General features: G+C 45.1%; 1 protein-coding gene across 3 annotated transcripts in view; it reads right to left on the bottom strand.

Annotated features, from left to right (window-relative positions):
- skic3 (SKI3 subunit of superkiller complex) overlaps positions 1 to 18,193 on the bottom strand; it is a 307,663-nt gene that overhangs the window by 252,831 nt on the left and 36,639 nt on the right. For all 3 annotated transcript variants that reach the window (XM_072281194.1, XM_072281196.1, XM_072281195.1), the window contains exons 7-10: positions 14,806 to 14,904; positions 8,560 to 8,668; positions 8,060 to 8,200; positions 6,233 to 6,334 (exon numbers count right to left, since the gene is read on the bottom strand). In XM_072281194.1, the coding sequence (XP_072137295.1) occupies positions 6,233 to 6,334; positions 8,060 to 8,200; positions 8,560 to 8,668; positions 14,806 to 14,904 (451 nt within the window). The remainder of the gene's footprint in view (positions 1 to 6,232; positions 6,335 to 8,059; positions 8,201 to 8,559; positions 8,669 to 14,805; positions 14,905 to 18,193) is intronic.

The raw sequence follows: 18,193 nt of genomic DNA, 5'->3' as shown, positions 1-18,193 counted from the left end.
ACCAAAACTGTACACAATAGTCCAGGTGCGGTCTCACCAGGGCCCTGTACAACTGCAGAAGGACCTCTTTGCTCCTATACTCAACTCCCCTTGTTATTGAGGCCAACATGCCATTAGCTTTCTTCACTGCCTGCTGTACCTGCATGCTTACTTTCAGTGTCTGATGAACAAGGACACCGAGATCTGGTTGTACTTCCCCTTTTCCTAACTTGACACCATGCAGATAGTAATCTGCCTTCTTGTTCTTGCCACCAAAGTGGATAACCTCACATTTATCCACATTAAACTGCATCTGCCATGCATCTGCCCACTCACCCAACCTGTCCAAGTCACCCTGCATTCTCATAACATCCTCCTCACATTTCACACTGCCACCCAGCTTTGTGTCATCTGCAAATTTGCTAATGTTACTTTTAATCTCTTCATCTAAATCATTAATGTATATTGTAAATAGCTGCGGTCCCAGCACCGAGCCTTGCGGTACCCCACTAGTCACTGCCTGCCATTCTGAAAAGGACCTGTTCATCCCTACTCTTTGTTTGCTGTCTGCCAACCAATTTTCTATCCATGTCAGTACCCTACCCCCAATACCATTTGCTCTAATTTTGCCCACTAACCTCCTATGTGGGACCTTATCAAAGGCTTTCTGAAAGTCCAGGTACACTACATCCACTGGCTTTCCCATGTCCATTTTCATAGTTACATTCTCAAAAAATTCCAGAAGATTAGTCAAGCATGATTTCCCCTACGTAAATCCAGCTGACTCGGACCTATCCTGCTATCGCTATCCAAATATGCCGCTATTTCATCTTTTATAATTAATTCCAGCATCTTCCCCACCACTGATGTCAGGCTAACTGTCTATAATTGCCTGTTTTCTCTCTCCCTCCTTTCTTAAAAAGAGGGATAACATTAGCTATCCTCCAATCTGCAGAAACTGATCCTGAATCTATAGAACATTGGAAAATGATTACCAATGCGTCCACAATTTCTAGAGCCACCTCCTTAAGTACCCTGGGATGCAGACCATCAGGCCCTGGGGATTTATCAGCCTTTAGTCCCATCAGTTTACCCAACACCATTTCTGCCTGATGCGAATTTCCTTCAGTTCCTCCACTACCCTAGGTCCTCTGGCCACTATTACATCTGGGAGATTGTTTGTGTCTTCCCAAGTGAAGACAGATCCAAAGTACCTGTTCAGCTCATCTGCCATTTCCTTGTTCCCCATAATAATTTCACCCATTTCTGCCTTCAAGGGCCCAACTTTGGTCTTAACTAATTTTTTTTCCTTTTCACATACGTAAAGGAGCTTTTACTATCCTCCTTTATATTCTTGGCTAGCTTACCTTCGTACCTCATCTTTTTCCCCTGTATTGCCTTTTTAGTTATCTTTTGTTGCTCCTTAAAAGTCTCCCAATCCTCTGGCTTCCCGCTCATCCTTGCTATGTTATACTTCCTCTCTTTTATTTTTATACTATCCTTGATTTCCCTTGTCATCCGCGGTCACCCCTTACTCCCCTTAGAATCTTTCTTCCTCTTTGGAATGAACTGATTCTGCACCTTCTGTATTATTCCCAGAAATACCTGCCATTGTTATTCCACTGTCATCCCTGCTAGGGTATCTTTCCAGTCAACTTTAGCCAGCTCCTCCCTCATGGGTCCATAGTCCCCTTTGTTCAACATAATACTGACACTTCCAATCTTCCCTTCTCCCTCTCAAATTGTAGATTAAAACTTATCATATTATGGTCACTACCTCCTAATGGCTCCTTTACCGTGAGTTCCCTTATCAAATCTGGCTCATTACACAACACTAAATCCAGAATTGCCTTCTCCCTGGTAGGCTCTGATACAAGCTGCTCTAAGAATCCATCTCTGAGGCATTCCACAAACTCCCTTTCTTGGGGTCCAGTACCAACCTGATTTTCCCAGTCTACCTGCATGTTGAAATCCCCATAAACAACTGTAGAATTACCTTGGCGATGTGCCAATTTTAACTCTTGATTTAACTTGCACCCTATATCCAGGCTACTGTTTGGGGGCCTGTAGATGACTCCCATCAGGGTCTTTTTGCCCTTACAGTTTCTCAGTTCTGTCCATACTGACCCTACATCTCCTGATTCTGTGCCCCCCTCGCAAGGGACTGAATTTCACTCCTCACCAACAGAGCCACTCCACCCCCTCCGCCAACCTGTCTGCCTTTTCAATAGGATGTATAGCCCTGAATATTCATTTCCCAGCCCTGGTCCTCTTGCAGCCATATCGCTGTTATTCCCACAACATCATACTTGCCAATTTCCAACTGAGCCTCAAGCTCATCCATTTTATTTCTTATACTCCGTGCATTCATATATAATACTTTTAATCCATTTAAAGTAATACTTTTACTCCCCTCACCTTTCACACTGATTCCTATTGCACTTGGCCATACTCTCCGATCCCTTCCTGAGCTTTCTGTCCTATTAATTCTGTTGTCTTTCTTAACTTTTCTTATTCTCTCTTTCCCTTTAACTCCATTCTTATATTCCCAGTTCATCCCCTGCCCCCCACTACTTAGTTTAAACACACGTGTAGCAGTGGCAAACCTGCTTGCCAGAATGCTGGTCCCCCGCCTGTTAAGGTGCAACCCGTCCCTTTTGTACAATTCATCCTTAACCCAAAACAGATCCCAGTGGTCCAAGAACCTAAATCCCTGCTTCCCACACCAGCTCCTCAGCCACACATTCAGATCCCCTATTTCCCTGTTGCTGCCCTCACCAGCACAAGGAACTGGAAGCAAACCGGAGATAACCACCCTGGAGGTCCTGCTTTTCAGCCTTCTTCCGAGTTCTCTGTAGTCACGCTGCAAAATGTCTCTCCTCCTCTTCCCGACGTCATTTGTGCCGACATGCACCACCACCTCCGGCTGTTCACCTTCACTCTTGAGGATGCCCTGCAATCGGTCTGTGACATCCTGGATCCTGGCACCAGGGAGGCAACACGCCATCCTTAAACCTCGCCTGTTGCCGCAGAAACCCCTTCCTGTACCTCTCACTATGGAGTCCCCTACTACCACGGCTCTGCCTGACTTCTGTCTCCTCAGCTTTGTTTCAGCGCCAATTTTTGACTTGCAGACCCGTCCGCCTCTCAGACTAGCAGCATTTTCTGTCCCAACAGCTTCCAAGAGGGTGAACCTGTTTTCAAGAGGCACATCCCCTGGGGTCTCCTGTACTCCAAACATCCATCCCTTCCTCATTGTCGCCCCCCCTTCTCTCTTCTGGTATCTTCAGTGTAACGATCTCGCTGCAGGTCCTGTCCAGAAAAATCTCTGTTTCCCAGATGAACCTGAGGTCATCCAGTTGCTTCTCCAGTGCCTCAATACAGTCCTTCAGGAGCTGAACCAGGACACATTTTTCGCAGTTGCAGCATCCAGAGGCACCATCAACGTCCCTGACCTCCCACATCATGCAAGCAGCACACTGAATCAGTTGACCTGTCATTTCTTCACCACTTCTCACCCTCTCCAACTGTGGCGTAGTCTCCTCCCTCAGCCTCCTTGCCAAAGACGCTCGAGACAAAGACTCGCACTTTTCTCACAAGGCACTTCCCTCAACAAGGCCGCTCCCCGACAGGCCACTCCTCTAGAGCAAACCTTGATCATACTGGCTGATATTTTGACTAATTCATTTCACTTGCCACACCTCGGCCGACCTCAAACATTTGTGTTGCAGGCTGGTCTTGACCGGGTTTTAAATCAACCATTCCTTCTCAGCCAGTCCCCTCACTCACTCCTTCAATTATTGCTTGAATTTCCAGCATCTGCAGATTTCCTCGTGTTTGTGAAGTTAAATAAGTCACCATGTCTGGACGAGATATACCCCAGCCTACTGTGGGAAGGAAGGATGGTAATTGCTGAACCTTTGGCAATGATCTTTCCATCATCAATAAAGATGGGAAAAGTACCAGAGGATTGGAGTGTGACAAATGTTGATCCCTTGTTCAAGAAAGAGTAGAGATAACCCAGGAAATTATAGACCAATGAGTCTGACTTCAGTGATGGGCAAGATGTTGGAGAAGATCCTGAAAGGCAGGATTCAGGTGCATTTGGAGAGACATAATCTGATTAGGGATAGTCAGCATGGCTTTATCAAGGGTAGGTTGCACCTTACGAGCCTGATTGAATTCTTTGAGGATGTAACAAAATACACTGATGAAGGTAGAGCGGTGGATGTATTGTATATGGATTTCAGTAAGGCATTTGATAAGGATAACCATGCAAGGCACATTCAGAACGTATGAGGCATGGGATCGAAAGAGACTTTGCTTTGTGGATCCAGAAATGGCTTGCTCACAGAAGGCAAAGGGTGGTTATAGATGGTTTGTATTCAACATGGAGGTTGGTAACCAGTGGTGTTCCGCAGAGATCTGTTCTGGGACCCCTCCTCTTTGTGATTTTTATAAATGACCTGGATGAGGAAGAAGGGTGGGTTGGTAAGTTTGCTGATGACACAAAGTTTGGGGGTGTTGTGGATAGTCTGGAGGGCTGTCAGAGGTTAGAGTGGGACATCGATAGGGTGCAGAACTGGACTGAGAAGTGGCAGATAGACTTCAACCCAGGTAAATGTGAAGTGGTTCATTTTGGTAGGTCAAATTTGAAGGCAGAACATAATATAAATGGTAAGACACTTGGCAGTGTGGAGGATTAGAAAGATGTTGGGATCCATGTCCACAGGACACTCAAAGCTGCTATGCAGGTTGACAGGGTTGCCAAGAAGGTGTCTGAAGTATTGGCCTTCATCACCATGGGATTGAGTTCAAGTGCTGTGAGGTAATGTTACAGCTGTATAAGATCTTGGTCAGACCCCACTTGAAGTACTGTGTTCATTTCTGGTCACCTCACTACTGGAAGGATATGGATACTACAGACAGTCAAGAGGAGACTTACAAGGATGTTGCCTGGATTAGAGAGCGTACCTTATGAGAATAGGTTGAGTGAACTTGATCTTTTCTCTTTGGAGCGACGGAGATTGAGAGGTAACCTGACAGAGGTGTATAAGATGATGAGATTGATCATGTGGATCGTCAAGGGCTTTTTCCCAGGGCTGAAACGGCTAACACAAGGGGGTATAGCTTTAAGGTGCTTGGAAGCAGGTACAGGGGCAGATGTCAGAGGCAAGTTTTTTCACACAGAGAGTGGGGGTGTGTGGAAGGCACTACTAGCAGCAGTAGAGGCAGATACAATAGGGTCTTTTAAAAGACTCTTAGATAGATACATGGAGCTTAGAAAAATAGAGGGCTATGCGGTAGGGAAATTCTAGGCAGTTTCTAGAGTAGGTTACATGGTCAGCACAACACTGTGGGCCGAGTGGCCTGTAACATGCTGTGGAGTTCTATGTTCTATGAATAGCAAACAGCTTTGATAAGAGTGGATGTGAAGAGGATGTTTCCTATGGTGGGAGAGTCTAAGACCAGAGGACACAGCCTCAGAATAGAGGGGTGTCCTTTTAGAATGGAGGTGAGGAGGAATTTCTTTAGCCAGAGAGTGGTGAATCTGTGGAATTCTCTGACACAAGCAGCTGTGGAGGCCAAGTCTTGATGTATATTTAAGGCAGAGGTTGATCGATGCTTGATTGATTAGGGCATGAAGGAAATTGGGGGGAAGGCAGGAGATTGGGGCTGAGAAGAAAATTGGATCAGCCATGGTGAAATGGCAGAGCTGACTCCATGGGCCAAGCAGCTTAATTCTGCTCATGACACAGCAATTAATGTGTCTTATGACACATTAATGTCTTATGACACAGCAATTAATGAGGAGTTGAATTTCCAGGATTCTGAAGAAGTCAACCTTTCAAAGTTTAAGTATCTCAGAGGATTCTCAATTATAAGATTGAACAGTAATAAGGAGATAAAGTAGAGTAGATAAGAGGCAATGAAAACCCTATGGGGAGGATTTGGAGTTGAAGGTTAGCATATGTAAAGAGATAATCGGAGAACTGAAAATGGTGCAAATTATGACATGACAGAACTGAAGTTGCTTCTCAAACTATAGACCCTCAAATGACAATTGGGTGGCTGGGGGGAAGAGTTGAGTAAAATAAAGCCTAATAAAGGGATAACGACAATGAAAAACATAACAGTAAGTACCACAATCAAACAGCTGATTACCAATAAGAGAGGAAAACACAAAACTCAAGGTACGTGTGATCAGCATAATGGGCTATCAATTAGCTTATGAAATATGCAAGTTACGCACCTTGGTTGCAAGAGTCAATTGCTTCTTCATACTTGTGCATCCGGAGCTGGATTTCTGCTAGATAAAGCCATGCTACAATTGTCGACCGTGTATGCTTTAAGCCTGTAATACCAAAGACAACCATCTCAAAATTTCAAGATACACAATGAATGACAGGCAGTTTCCACAATTATGTTCATCTGAAGTACAGTTGCCTCTCCGCTGAGAAACAGATCAGGTGATCAGTCTGCAGGAGCAATCCTGAGCATCCTGTCGTCCCACTTTAATTCAACATCCAACTCCTACATGAATCTGTCTGTGGTCTCCCGCACCATTACAAGGCACACTTGATGCACAATGACTCATTTTTTGTCTTGGCTCACTATCACCTTTTGGAAATCAAATTCTCCAAGTTTAGGCCACCCACTCTTTCTTTCTGTAATAAGTGATCGGCAGAAGGATCACATTGAATTGAGCAACGTCTGTGATGGGAAAGTAATGATCAACACGTCAGCTCAAAACCCTGTATCGGGACTTAAGGGTGGAAAGAGGAGATGGCTAGTATAGAGGAATTGGTAAAACAGAAGCCTGAGGTTATTGGTGAGCTGAGGGGGTGAAGGATGAACGCTGCTCCAGATTCTAACATTGGCAGTCTGTTAACCCTTTTTGTCTGTATCTGAACTGGTCATTCCTGTCGTCCTTTTGGTTCAGGTTTTACTTGTGCACATTCCAGGGCCTGAAAACTGCAGAGAGCAGGATTCTAACTGCCACTTTACACTGGTCTCATCCAATCAGGAATATTCCTTGTGCTCTATCCATCCCTTCCCCATCTTCTCTGCTACTGAAAACTAACGCTATTTTTCTTTCCTTCCCAGTTCTGAAAAGAGACGGTCTAAGACTTGAAATATTAACATCCTCTTTCTAACTGCTAATTAACCTGTTGATGATTTTCATCATTTTCTGTTTTTATTTCAGACTGAGGTTGAGAATAGGTTGAGTGAACTCAGCCTTTTCTCCTTGGAATGACGAAGGATGAGAGATGACCTGATAGACGATGAGAGGCATTGATTTTGTGGACAGTCAGAGGCTTTTTCCCCAGGGCTGAAATGGCTAGCACAAGAGGGCACAGTTTTAAGGTGCTTGGAAGTAGGTACGGAGGAGATGTCAGGGTAGGTTGTTTTTTTTTTAAACGCAAAGAGTGGTGAGTGTGTGGAATGGGCTGCCAGCGACGGTGGTGGAGGCGGATACGATAGGGTCTTTTAAGAGACTCCTGGATAGGTACATGGAGCTTAGAAAAAGAGGGCTATGGGTAACCCTAGGTAATTTCTAAGATAAGGACATGTTCGGCACAGCTTTGTGGGCTGAAGGGCCTGTATTGTGCTGTAGGGTTTCTATGTTTCTATTTCCAAACTGATCAGCTCTACAGCAAAGGGGACAAAAACAGCTGAGACAAAGATAGAACAAAGTATTCCTGAGCCTCTTGATTCTGAATACCCATAACAACCACTCAAAGATTACAAGCAACATAGGTAATAAATTTCCATACTCTACTCTGCTTTCTTCAACTTCAATCATTTTTATTTTCGGATTCACACAAATTTTTTGAACAGACCAGCCATTTTAATATTTGTCTGGTCAAAAATGCAGAAGGGAATTATACTAATCACACTGATCTACGAATCAAAATAATCAGCATTAGCAAACATTAGCACACATTAGCACAAATAATAAGCAAATAAGCTACATTAACACTGTTTGATTAATTAAAATGGATAGTGAGAACACAGGTAGTTTCAGAGGACTGTCACACATGATAAATGGCATATTATATTGATGTGTGCATTTCACCTTCGCTCAGGTTTTTTGCAGCTTCTTCATATTTTTGCTCTTGCATTGCTTTGATCCCAAGCCCAATACGCCCGAGTCCATTTGAAGGTTCCATCTCACTGAGCCTTGTATAACACTGCAGAGCCTCTTCACTGAAGCACTCTGTGCGAAAGAGGAAAGTAGCAGTCACCTAGTTATGCACAGGTGAATCACCAAGACGGAAAGCGTACTGACAGGATCCCATTTTTCACTGTTTTCCAAATAACAACATCCCCACATGCTGGAGAAACTTGCCACTAACATTTAAAAGGGAACCACCAAAATTGAAGTCACAAGGATTAAAGACAAATGGTTTGAAACCCAATAAACTTTAAAAGTATCAATTCAGCATACCACTACTAAAAAATCACCCAATATAACCTGCAATTCACCTACAAGTAAATTGTACAATATTGGGCCTCAAATACAATGCATCTCCTAAAAGTGTATCAATTATAAGATTTTGAAAATGCATTAACTACCTGTTTGGATGAAATACATGCAAAGTACTTCCAGTGAAGATGATGAATTAGGATACTGAGCTATCAATACCTCACAAGTTCGTTTTAGCTTATCCCCTCCATGTGGCAACTGAAACAAAAGTTAAAAAATAAAAAAATGAAATCTGTGATACTCAATGTTAGTATTTGTAAAAATGTTATAATTTACATAGTTCTAACTGTAAAAGCATTTTAAACCATAAACATAAGACCACAAGATATAGGAGAAGAATTAGGCCATTGGCCCATTGAGTCTGCTCCGCCATTTCCTCATAGCTGATCCAGTTTTGCTTTCAGCCCCACTTTCCTGCCTTCTTTCTGCATCCCTTCATACTCCGACCAATCAAGAATCTATCAACCTCAGCCTTAAGTATACATAAAAACTTGGCCTCCACAGCACCCTATGGCAAAGAATTCCACAGATTCACCACTCTCTGGCTAAAGAAATTCTTTGTCAACTCCATTCTAAAAGGACAAACCTCTATTCTGAGGCTGTGTCCTCTGGTCTGAGACCCTCCTACCAGAGGAGACATCCTCTCCACATCCACTCTACATTCACTCTATCAAGGACTTTCACCATTAAAGTTTTAATGAGATCACCCCTCAATGTTCTGAGTTCCTTGGACATTAAGCCTCCAGTTATAATTTTCTTTCAGCCATGCTTCAATAACGTATACAACATCATTCATGCCAATCCACAATTGCAATTGTGCTGCAAGTTCATCTACCTTATTCAGTATACTGCACACAAATATAGCACCTTCAGTCCTCTATACACCCTTTTCAATTTTGTCCACCTTTTACCATGCAACTTATCCTTTTGGCTGCAATTATGCCCTATCAACAGCCTCTCCTCACTACACATTGCCTCTGTCTGTAAACCAGCTACCTCATCTTCAGCACTCTCATCTGCCTTTCCTACGATACTTCCTGCATTGAAATACAAGCAGCTCAGCACACGAGTCGCATCATGCTCAAACTTTTGATTTATAAATCAATATTCTCGGAAGGCAATGTGAGATGTTGGTGTTGGTTTGTCTGGATCCAGTGGAAACAGGTTGTGCTGCCCTTCTGGTGGGGACTAACTCCTCTCTTGTGCGACGGCTCCTGGGAGCCTTTAAGGAGAAGGTGGGGGAGAACTCTCTGGAAACCCTCTTGGTACACACAGTGTTTCGAGCAGTGTTCGAAGAAGTGGGTGACCCCAAGGGGCTGGATCCTAAGTTCAAACAAGGGACGGTGTGATGTACTCAGGCGAGGCCTAAAGTGATACGGCCAGGGGAGGTGGCACTAGTGATGGGGACCCCCAGATTCCCCGGAATACCGGCAGGCGAGGCCCTGTTAGTAGATGCCCCGGAAGACCTTGAAAGGGAGTCCCGGTTCCCGGCTGGGGTACTGGTGAGACCTGAATTGCAGAGGCCCTCAGCTGTACAGGCATGGCGGATGGGGGTGATGGTAAGGAACATAACGGACAGGGAGATCACCCTTAAGTGCGGGATGCCCCTCGCGCACTTGTTCCCGGTGACGGTGATGTCTAGCACCCCCGTGAGGCCCACTGGAGGAAAACTATTGGAGAACAAGGGGCGGCTGACTGAGGAGGCCTTTAATTTTGAGGACTCCCCTGTACTGCCAGAGTGTAAGAGAAGGCTGGTGGAGAAGACGCTGAAGCTAGGGGATGTCTTTTCTCAGGGTGAGTTTGATGTGGGCTGTTCAAGAGCACTCGGCACACTATCCGGGTGACAAATGACACCCCGTTTAGAGAAAGATCGCGGTGGTTGGCCCCAGCAGATGTGGAAGATGTGCGGCAGTTGAAGGATGCAGGGATTATCGTGGAGTCCCAGAGCCCCTACGCATCCCCCATAGTAGCGGCTAGGAAGAAAAATGGTACGCATGTGCGTGGACTATAGGACCCTGAACCAGCGCACTGTCCCTGACCAGTATACGGTCCCGAGGGTTGAAGACGTGTTGGCCTGTCTGAGTGGTTTAGTGTATTGGATCTGCGGAGTGGGTATTACCAGATTCCAATGAGTGAGACCGATAAAGAGAAGATGGTCTTTATCTGCCCCCTGGGATTCTTCCAGTTCGAACAAATGCCCCAAGGCATATCGGGGGCCCCAGCCACCTTCCAGAGGGTCATGGAGAGGACGGTGGGGGATATGAACGCCCAAAGTGTTGGTGTATCTGGATGACCTGATAGTGTTTGGATCTACTTTGGAAGAACATGAGGAGTGGCTGCTGAAGGTGTTAAGCCAGCTGAAAGAGGAAGGGTTGAAACTTTCCCTGGATAAATGCCAGTTCTGCAAGATGCGGTTGGCTATGTCGGACACATAGTCTCGCGAGATGGAGTGGCTACTGATCCGGGTAAGATAGACGTAGTGACCACCTGGCCGAGACCCCAGAAGGTGAGCCCCCTGCGCTCGTTTTTGGGGTTCTGTGGGTACTACCGGTGATTCATGAAAGGATACGCTAAAATGAATCAGCCATTGAACCAGCCGTTGTGTAGCTATCCACCCGTGGGGAAGAAAAGGAAAGGGGACCGAGGGCGGGAGGCAGGAGGATACTCGAACCCGTCGGAGCCCTTTGGATCAAGGTGGGATGCTCAATGCGAGGAGGCATTCCAATCTCTGAAAAGGACGCTGACAGAGGCCCCAGTGTAGGCTTTTGTCAATCCCCGGAAGCCGTATGTGCTACACACCGATGCCAGCCGAGCAGGGCTGGGGGGGCTGTCTTGTACCAGGAACAGGGCAACGGATTGAGGCCAGTGGCGTTTGTCAGCCAAAGTTTGTCGCCATCTGAGAGAAACTATCCCACTCACGAGTTGGGGTTCCTGGCGCTGAAATGGGCGGTGGTGGACAAGTTGAGTGACTATCTATACAGGGCCAAGTTTGAGGTGAGAACGGACAACAATCCTCACACTTATATTCTGACCTCGGCAAAACTGGACGCTACTGGGCATCGGTGGTTGGCGGCCTTGTCTACCTATGAGTTCAGCCTGAAGTACCAGCCGGGAAGTCGGAACATCGATGCAGATGCTTTATCTCGTCAGGCGCATGACGAGGAGTGGGAGAGCGTCCCTGCCCCGGAAGTGAAGGCCAGGTGTCAATTTGTGAGCGACGCTGAAGCAGGAGCTCTGATGGGGCCGGATCGGGCAGTGGATCAATTGGGGCTGATGATGACACGCTACCCACTATTTTCTGTAATTTGACTGCTCTGAGGAACGGGCAGTTGCTGGAAGTGGGGGGCGGCTCAGTGCTGACCCGGGCATTGGTACTATCTGGTATGTGGTTAGACAGGGTGATATGGGCAGGTGGAGAAGGCGAAACACGCCTCAGTGCCCTTACTACTGAAGGAGTGGCCTCGGTTGAAGCTGAAGAACCAAATCTCATACTGGGTCACGTCGCCCCCGGACCACCCCCAGGTTGGCAGCTGGTCATGCCTTCGGAAGACTGTGCTCCAGGCACTACATTATGATTCCGGGCACTTGGGGGTGGAAAAGACCTATAGATTACTCAAGGACCAGTTTTACTGGCCCTGGATGAGGGGGAAGGTGGAAGAATACTGTAAGAATTGCAGTTGCTGCATCCAGAGGAAGACCCTGCCTGCGCAGGTCGCTCCTTTGTCCCAATTGCAGAGTGCGGGACCCATGGAACTGGTGTGTATGGATTGCCTGTCTATTGAGCCAGACACCAGCAACACCGCGAATGTCTTAGTCATCACAGATCACTACACTAGATATGCGCAGGCTTTTCCAGCTAAGGACCAGAAAGCGACTACAGTGGCGAAGGTGTTATGGGAGAAGTACTTTGTTCATTGTGGCCTCCCCAGGCAGATCCATAGTGATCAGGGATGGGACTTCGAGAGCAGGCTTATCCATAAATTACTGGGTATGCTTGGGGTTGAGAAATCCAGGACCACACCTTATCACCCGCTGGGTGATCCTCAGCCCGAGAGGTTTAACCGGACCCTGTTGGACATGCTCGGGACTCTGGAGATCGGTCAGAGAGTAAGTGGAGTCAGCACATCGGGCATTTGGTTCACTGTTACAATTGTATTTGCAATGACGCTACAGGGTACTCGCCTTATTATCTGATGTTTGGGCGGGAAGTGAGGTTGCCCATTGACCTGTGTTTTGGGACTGAAGTGGGTGAAATACCTTCGAAGCCATGTCTGAAGTATGTGTCTGATATGAGGAAGAGTTGAAAAGGGCGTACAAGTTGGCTGAGGCAGCGGCCACCATGCAGAATCAGAGGACTAAGAGGAGGTATGATCAGAAAGTGAAGTTCGCCCAACTATTGCCGGGAGACTGAGTCCTCATACGGAACTTAGGACTACCTGGTAAGCACAAGTTGGCGGATCATTGGGCAGCCACCCCCTATGTGGTGGAGAGTCAGATGTCGAATCTGCCTGTTTACCGGGTGAGACCCGAGGATGGGAAGGGGCATGTCAAGGTACTCCATCGGAACCACCTGTTGCCCCTGGGTCAAGAGGTGCAGGTAGACCAAGATCCCGAATGGGAGTTTACGCCTAGTACGAGGACTCTGCGAGGGCGTGGGGTGAGGGAAGAGCCCGCTGCGAAAGAGACGGCACCAGGCCTCACCCCGGAAAGGGATACTGCTTCGGGAGATGATGATTCAGATGTGTGACACCTACTTCCGTTCGCTAATTCCCCGGTACCAGAAGGAGAGGCTCCTGACCCTTCCCCCACTGAGTTAGGTGAGAGGAGGGAGGGTGTTGAGGAGCAGCCTGACATACAGCCGGCACTGGGGGCAGAAAGGGTGGAACCAGAACCCGAGACAGAGGGCTCACAGGTGACGAGGGGTCCCAGTGAGGGAGAGGGTGAGGGTCCGCCAGGTAGGCCCCGGGTGTCTCCCGTGGTGTCTGAGCCAGAAAGGTCGGCAGAGGAGGTACAGAGGTCTCAGAGAAGTAGGCACCCCCTGGAGAAGTTGACCTACACAGCGCCAGGAGAACAGGGTGTGATCTCTACTGCCCTGGGAAGTTATATCGCTGCTTTATGCACCTGGGTTGGGTTTTGTGTTTTGCAAGGAACATTGGTGAACTCCTTTAATGTCATGAGGGCATGAGTTTTATTTGGTGAGGGGTGGGGAAGAGTGTAAGAGGTTTCTTCTTTTATGTTACTGCGTATGCTAATCAAAATGGCTTCGCTGTTATGTTATAATTAAAATGATTAATTATATGTTATAATTAAAGTGATGTTAACTGCTGAGACAGTGATTCTTTTTCTAGCAGCTAGCAGCTTGTTTGGGTTATCACTAATGATAAGCAGAAAATGAACCAATGGGTGTCCATGTTATTCTTTTTTTTGGGGTGATACTCTGTCTCCTATGGCTGGGAACTGGGGTGTTTGGCAGGCTTTTGGAGGAGAGACCGGGAGAAGACGGACGTGCTGGAAGCGCTCTGGTCGATCACCTTGGATGGTCCCGAGCGGCAAGTCGGGGGGGTCGGAGTGGATCGCAGGGTGAAGAGAGGAGGCCCCGGGTATATAAGCTCCAACTGTGTGCACGAAGACATTGAACTTTGATAAGTCTGGCGCCTTTTTCTTTTCTCTTTTATATTGTATCTCTATTAATCTCATAGTCCCAGTAAGATTTATAAAGTGTAATCTGTGAAGCATACATTGTCTGCTGTCTGATGTTTGATGTTTGAGGTCAGACCAGGTGGCATTGCACAGCAACCGATGCAACCGGGAGACACGGTTGGGCGGCGGACAGTGTTTCCCCTAGATAAATACCAGCCGACATAGCTGAGCGTTACATATAACTTTGTCTGAGGTCTTACCAACATCTGCCTCCACAATCTCTCCACTAACTGTCCTGGCACTCTGGTTTCCGTCCTCCTGCAGCTCTCGGTTAAACCCCATTGTACAGCATTATCAAAGCTTCCTGCCCAGATATTAGTCCCTCTCCAGTTCAGGTGCAAACCTTTCCTTCTGTACATACTCTGGCATTTCCAAGATAAATTGCAAATACACGCATACTTATAGAAGCAGCATCTGAATTTCTAAAAGAGTGTCAATTTTCAAAGCAAAAAACTGGTGAAAACAATATTAAGACAAAATAAATCACATGCTGCCGATATAAGAATTCTTATGACACTCTTCTTATGGAACATCATAACTTTCCAGCGATAGAAGACTTATTTTAAATATATACAGCTGAATCTATAATTAGTATTGTTACTTTACATCAGGAATGTAATGACGTCCATCCTTACTGTTGTTAGAAATTTAATGTAGTCAGTAGAAAGCTGCTGATGATTGTCACTCGGAATCTTGTCCAGAGATGAAAGGGCATTTTCAAAAGCAGTTATCAACTATGACAGGGAAAACAAAAACAAATTGACAATGGATGACAGACTAATGTTATAAACAATGTACACTGGTATAATTTTTTTATTTACTTCAGGATATCCTGCAGTGCTTGACAGCTAATAAGAAAGTCACTGGTATGAAATTGTAAAATCCATCAGCCTGATCTGACCCAGCAAAGTCTCACATCTAGCAATGTCACAGTCAGTTTTCATGGAAGTTAAATGGGCAATTTAAAGTTCAACGTAAATTTTATTATCAGAGTACATGCGTGTTACCACATATAACCATATAACAATTACAGCACGGAAACAGGCCATCTCAGCCCTTCTAGTCTGTGCTGAACTCTTACTCTCACCTAGTCCCACCGACCTGCACTCAGCCCATAACCCTCCATTCATACAAGCCCGAGGTTCTTTTTTCTGCGGGCATACTCAGCAACTATAACAGGATCAATGAAAGATCAAGTAGAGCATAGAAGGCAATACACTGCAAATGCAAATATAAATAATTAGCAATAAATAATGAGAGCATGAAATAACAAGATAAAGAGTCCTTAAAGTGAGATCATCTGTTGTGGGAACATCTCAATAGATGAGTGTGGTTATCCCCTTTTGTTCAAGAGCCTGATGGCTGAGGGGCAGTAACTGTTCTTGAACTTGGTGGTGTGAGTCCTGAAGCTCTTATACTTTCTACCTGATGGCATCACTGAGAAAAATGTCCAATAGGAGATTAGGAAGGTCCCCGACTGTTCCTCAAAATGTGACCAGTAGATTTGATGCCCACTTAATGACAGACGCAGCTTTGACAAACACATTTCAACCCAAGTACTTCTGTAATCCAGATAAGACACTGTGATTCCTGGATGGGCAGCTGAAGTGTCTCTGATATTTGAACCCATGCATTGTAGACTGGGAAGTGATACAGAGTAAAGGTTGGGTGGCAGCAAAACAGGGTTAGGGACTATTCAGATAAAGAGTCAAGGAAATAACTGAATAGTGTGCCAGATGATCGGAGTGCAGCCTATATCATCTATAGGCTTCATGGCCAGTAGAAATCTGTGTACCATTTGACAGCACTACACATGCTAAGCAGCTTCTCTTCCTTGATCCACCATTTGCACAGAAGTACCAGTCACTATGTTATTCTATTGTCTTCAACACCAACCTTTAATATGGTCCAAACCCCAGAGTTTGAATACACCAATCTGGAATTTATGCTCAAATCTAGGACTGGAATGTGACACTAAGTATTTTCTAAATTGCTATCATCAGTTAAACAACGGAAAGGGATATACACCTTACAAGGATAAAATAACTATACAACATTAACTTGTAATTCTTAATTATGACAGTAAATTCTAAAAGTAACTTTTAAAATCCTATTTTACAATCAAAGGCTCACACTCTAGAAGTTCAAATTAAGCCAATTTGAAAATCTTTAAAACGTGTGCAACGTAAGGACTTGAAGTAAAAAAAGGCCTGACAACAGTTAACTGGACCTTTGTTGTTATGGTAACAAGTCATAAAGGCTTCATTGCTGAGTCACAGCAAGGCTCATTTTAAAAATATCACACAGCTTGGGTTGCCAACCTGATTTCAGTATATTCACTGAGGTCTCATCACATCAGATTTGATCCCCAGAGGGTTTACAAATGTAAAAAATTTACTACCTGTAGTTTACAAGTAAAAAGTTGGATAATGTACACGATTAAAAAATCTGTTAACAGTTTCAAAGCTAAGGTGCCAATTATGTACAAGAGTGAATAACTGAAATATTTCAACCAAGGCAATAAAATTCACAAACTCAGAAAAATGTCCTCAGGGCCAGTCAATAAGTTATTGGAAATTTTGCCATCATTAATTTCAAGAATTTCTCAAAGTTTTCATGAAGACTAATGCGGAAGCAAAGCACTGAAATTACTGAATGTCATAGAACACTAAGATTAGTGTTGTGTTTTTTTGATGGTTGTGATATACAATTAAGAACCTGGATGTGACTGTAGGAAGAATGATTAGCAAGACTGCAGAAGGGAGGAAAACTTGTTTTGATAGCGAGAAAGATTTTCTTGGGCTACAGCTTTTACAGCCCTCATGCCGCAGTGTCACTTGTTATAGGCATTTAGGGGAGGAGGCGCTGGAGGCCGTGTAGGAGGGAACAGATTCAAGATCCTGATGGTTGAGGGGTAGTAACTGTCCCTGAACCTGGTAGTGCGAGTCCTGAAGCTCTTGTACCTCCTACCTGATGGCAGCACCAAGAAAAATGTGGAATAGGAAATGAGGAAGCTCCCACAACAAATGATCTCACTTTTAAGTATTTTTTATCTTGTTATTTCATGCTCTCGTTATTTATTGCTATTTATTTATATTTGCATCTGCACTGGGGTGGGGGCTGGACCCTCCCAACGGTGTGACTCTTCAGTGTAAATGACAAGCTGGATTGTCTGCGGCTTGTTTTGCACTTGCCTGCTGAACCAGCATGAGATAAGGAACTGTTACATTCCTGTTTATTGTAGAAATCTGGCTCCAGGACAGTCAATTTCAGGCCATGACACTCAGAGACTTGTGCTAATCTCCACTGTAATACCAATACATCTGACTTTAGCTTCCCATTCTTAAATTTCAGGGTGAATTTGATTATACAATGATCACTTGCCCCGAAGGGATCTTTTACCTTAAGCTCCCTCATCAATTTTGGTGCATTGCACAACACCCAATCCAGAATACAGTAGCTGATCCTCTGGAGGGCTTAACTACGAGTTGCTCTAAAAAGCCATCTCATAGGCATTCTAGAAATTCACCCTCCTGTAATCCAGCACCAATCTGAAGTTCTCCATGACTATTGTAACATTCCCCTTTTGGCATGTAATTTCTATCTGCCATTGTAATTTGTAGGCCATAGCCTTACTGTTTGAGGATCTGTATATAACGCCCATCAGGGTCTTTGTATCCTTGCAGTTCCTTAGCTCTATCCACAATAATGATTGAACACCTTCCGACCCTATATCACCTCTAATGGTTTGATTTCATTTTTTTTAAACCAAACAGCAACATCACCCCCTCTTGCCTTCTTGTCTGTCCTTTCAATATAATGTGAATCCTTGGACAATATGCTCCCAGCAATCATCTTTCAGCCATGTTTCAGTGATGCCTGCCAATCTGCAGTTGTGCTGCAAGCTCATCTACCTTATTCACCATACTGCACATATCCAGACCTTCCATCCTCTATTCACCCTTTTCAACTTTTACCTTGCAACTCATCTTGTTGACTGCAATTTTGCCCTATCAATAGCCT

Source organism: Mobula birostris, chromosome 17 (genome assembly GCF_030028105.1).
Source record: "Mobula birostris isolate sMobBir1 chromosome 17, sMobBir1.hap1, whole genome shotgun sequence".
NCBI lineage: Eukaryota > Metazoa > Chordata > Chondrichthyes > Myliobatiformes > Myliobatidae > Mobula > Mobula birostris.
This window is presented reverse-complemented; position numbering and strand designations above follow the sequence as displayed.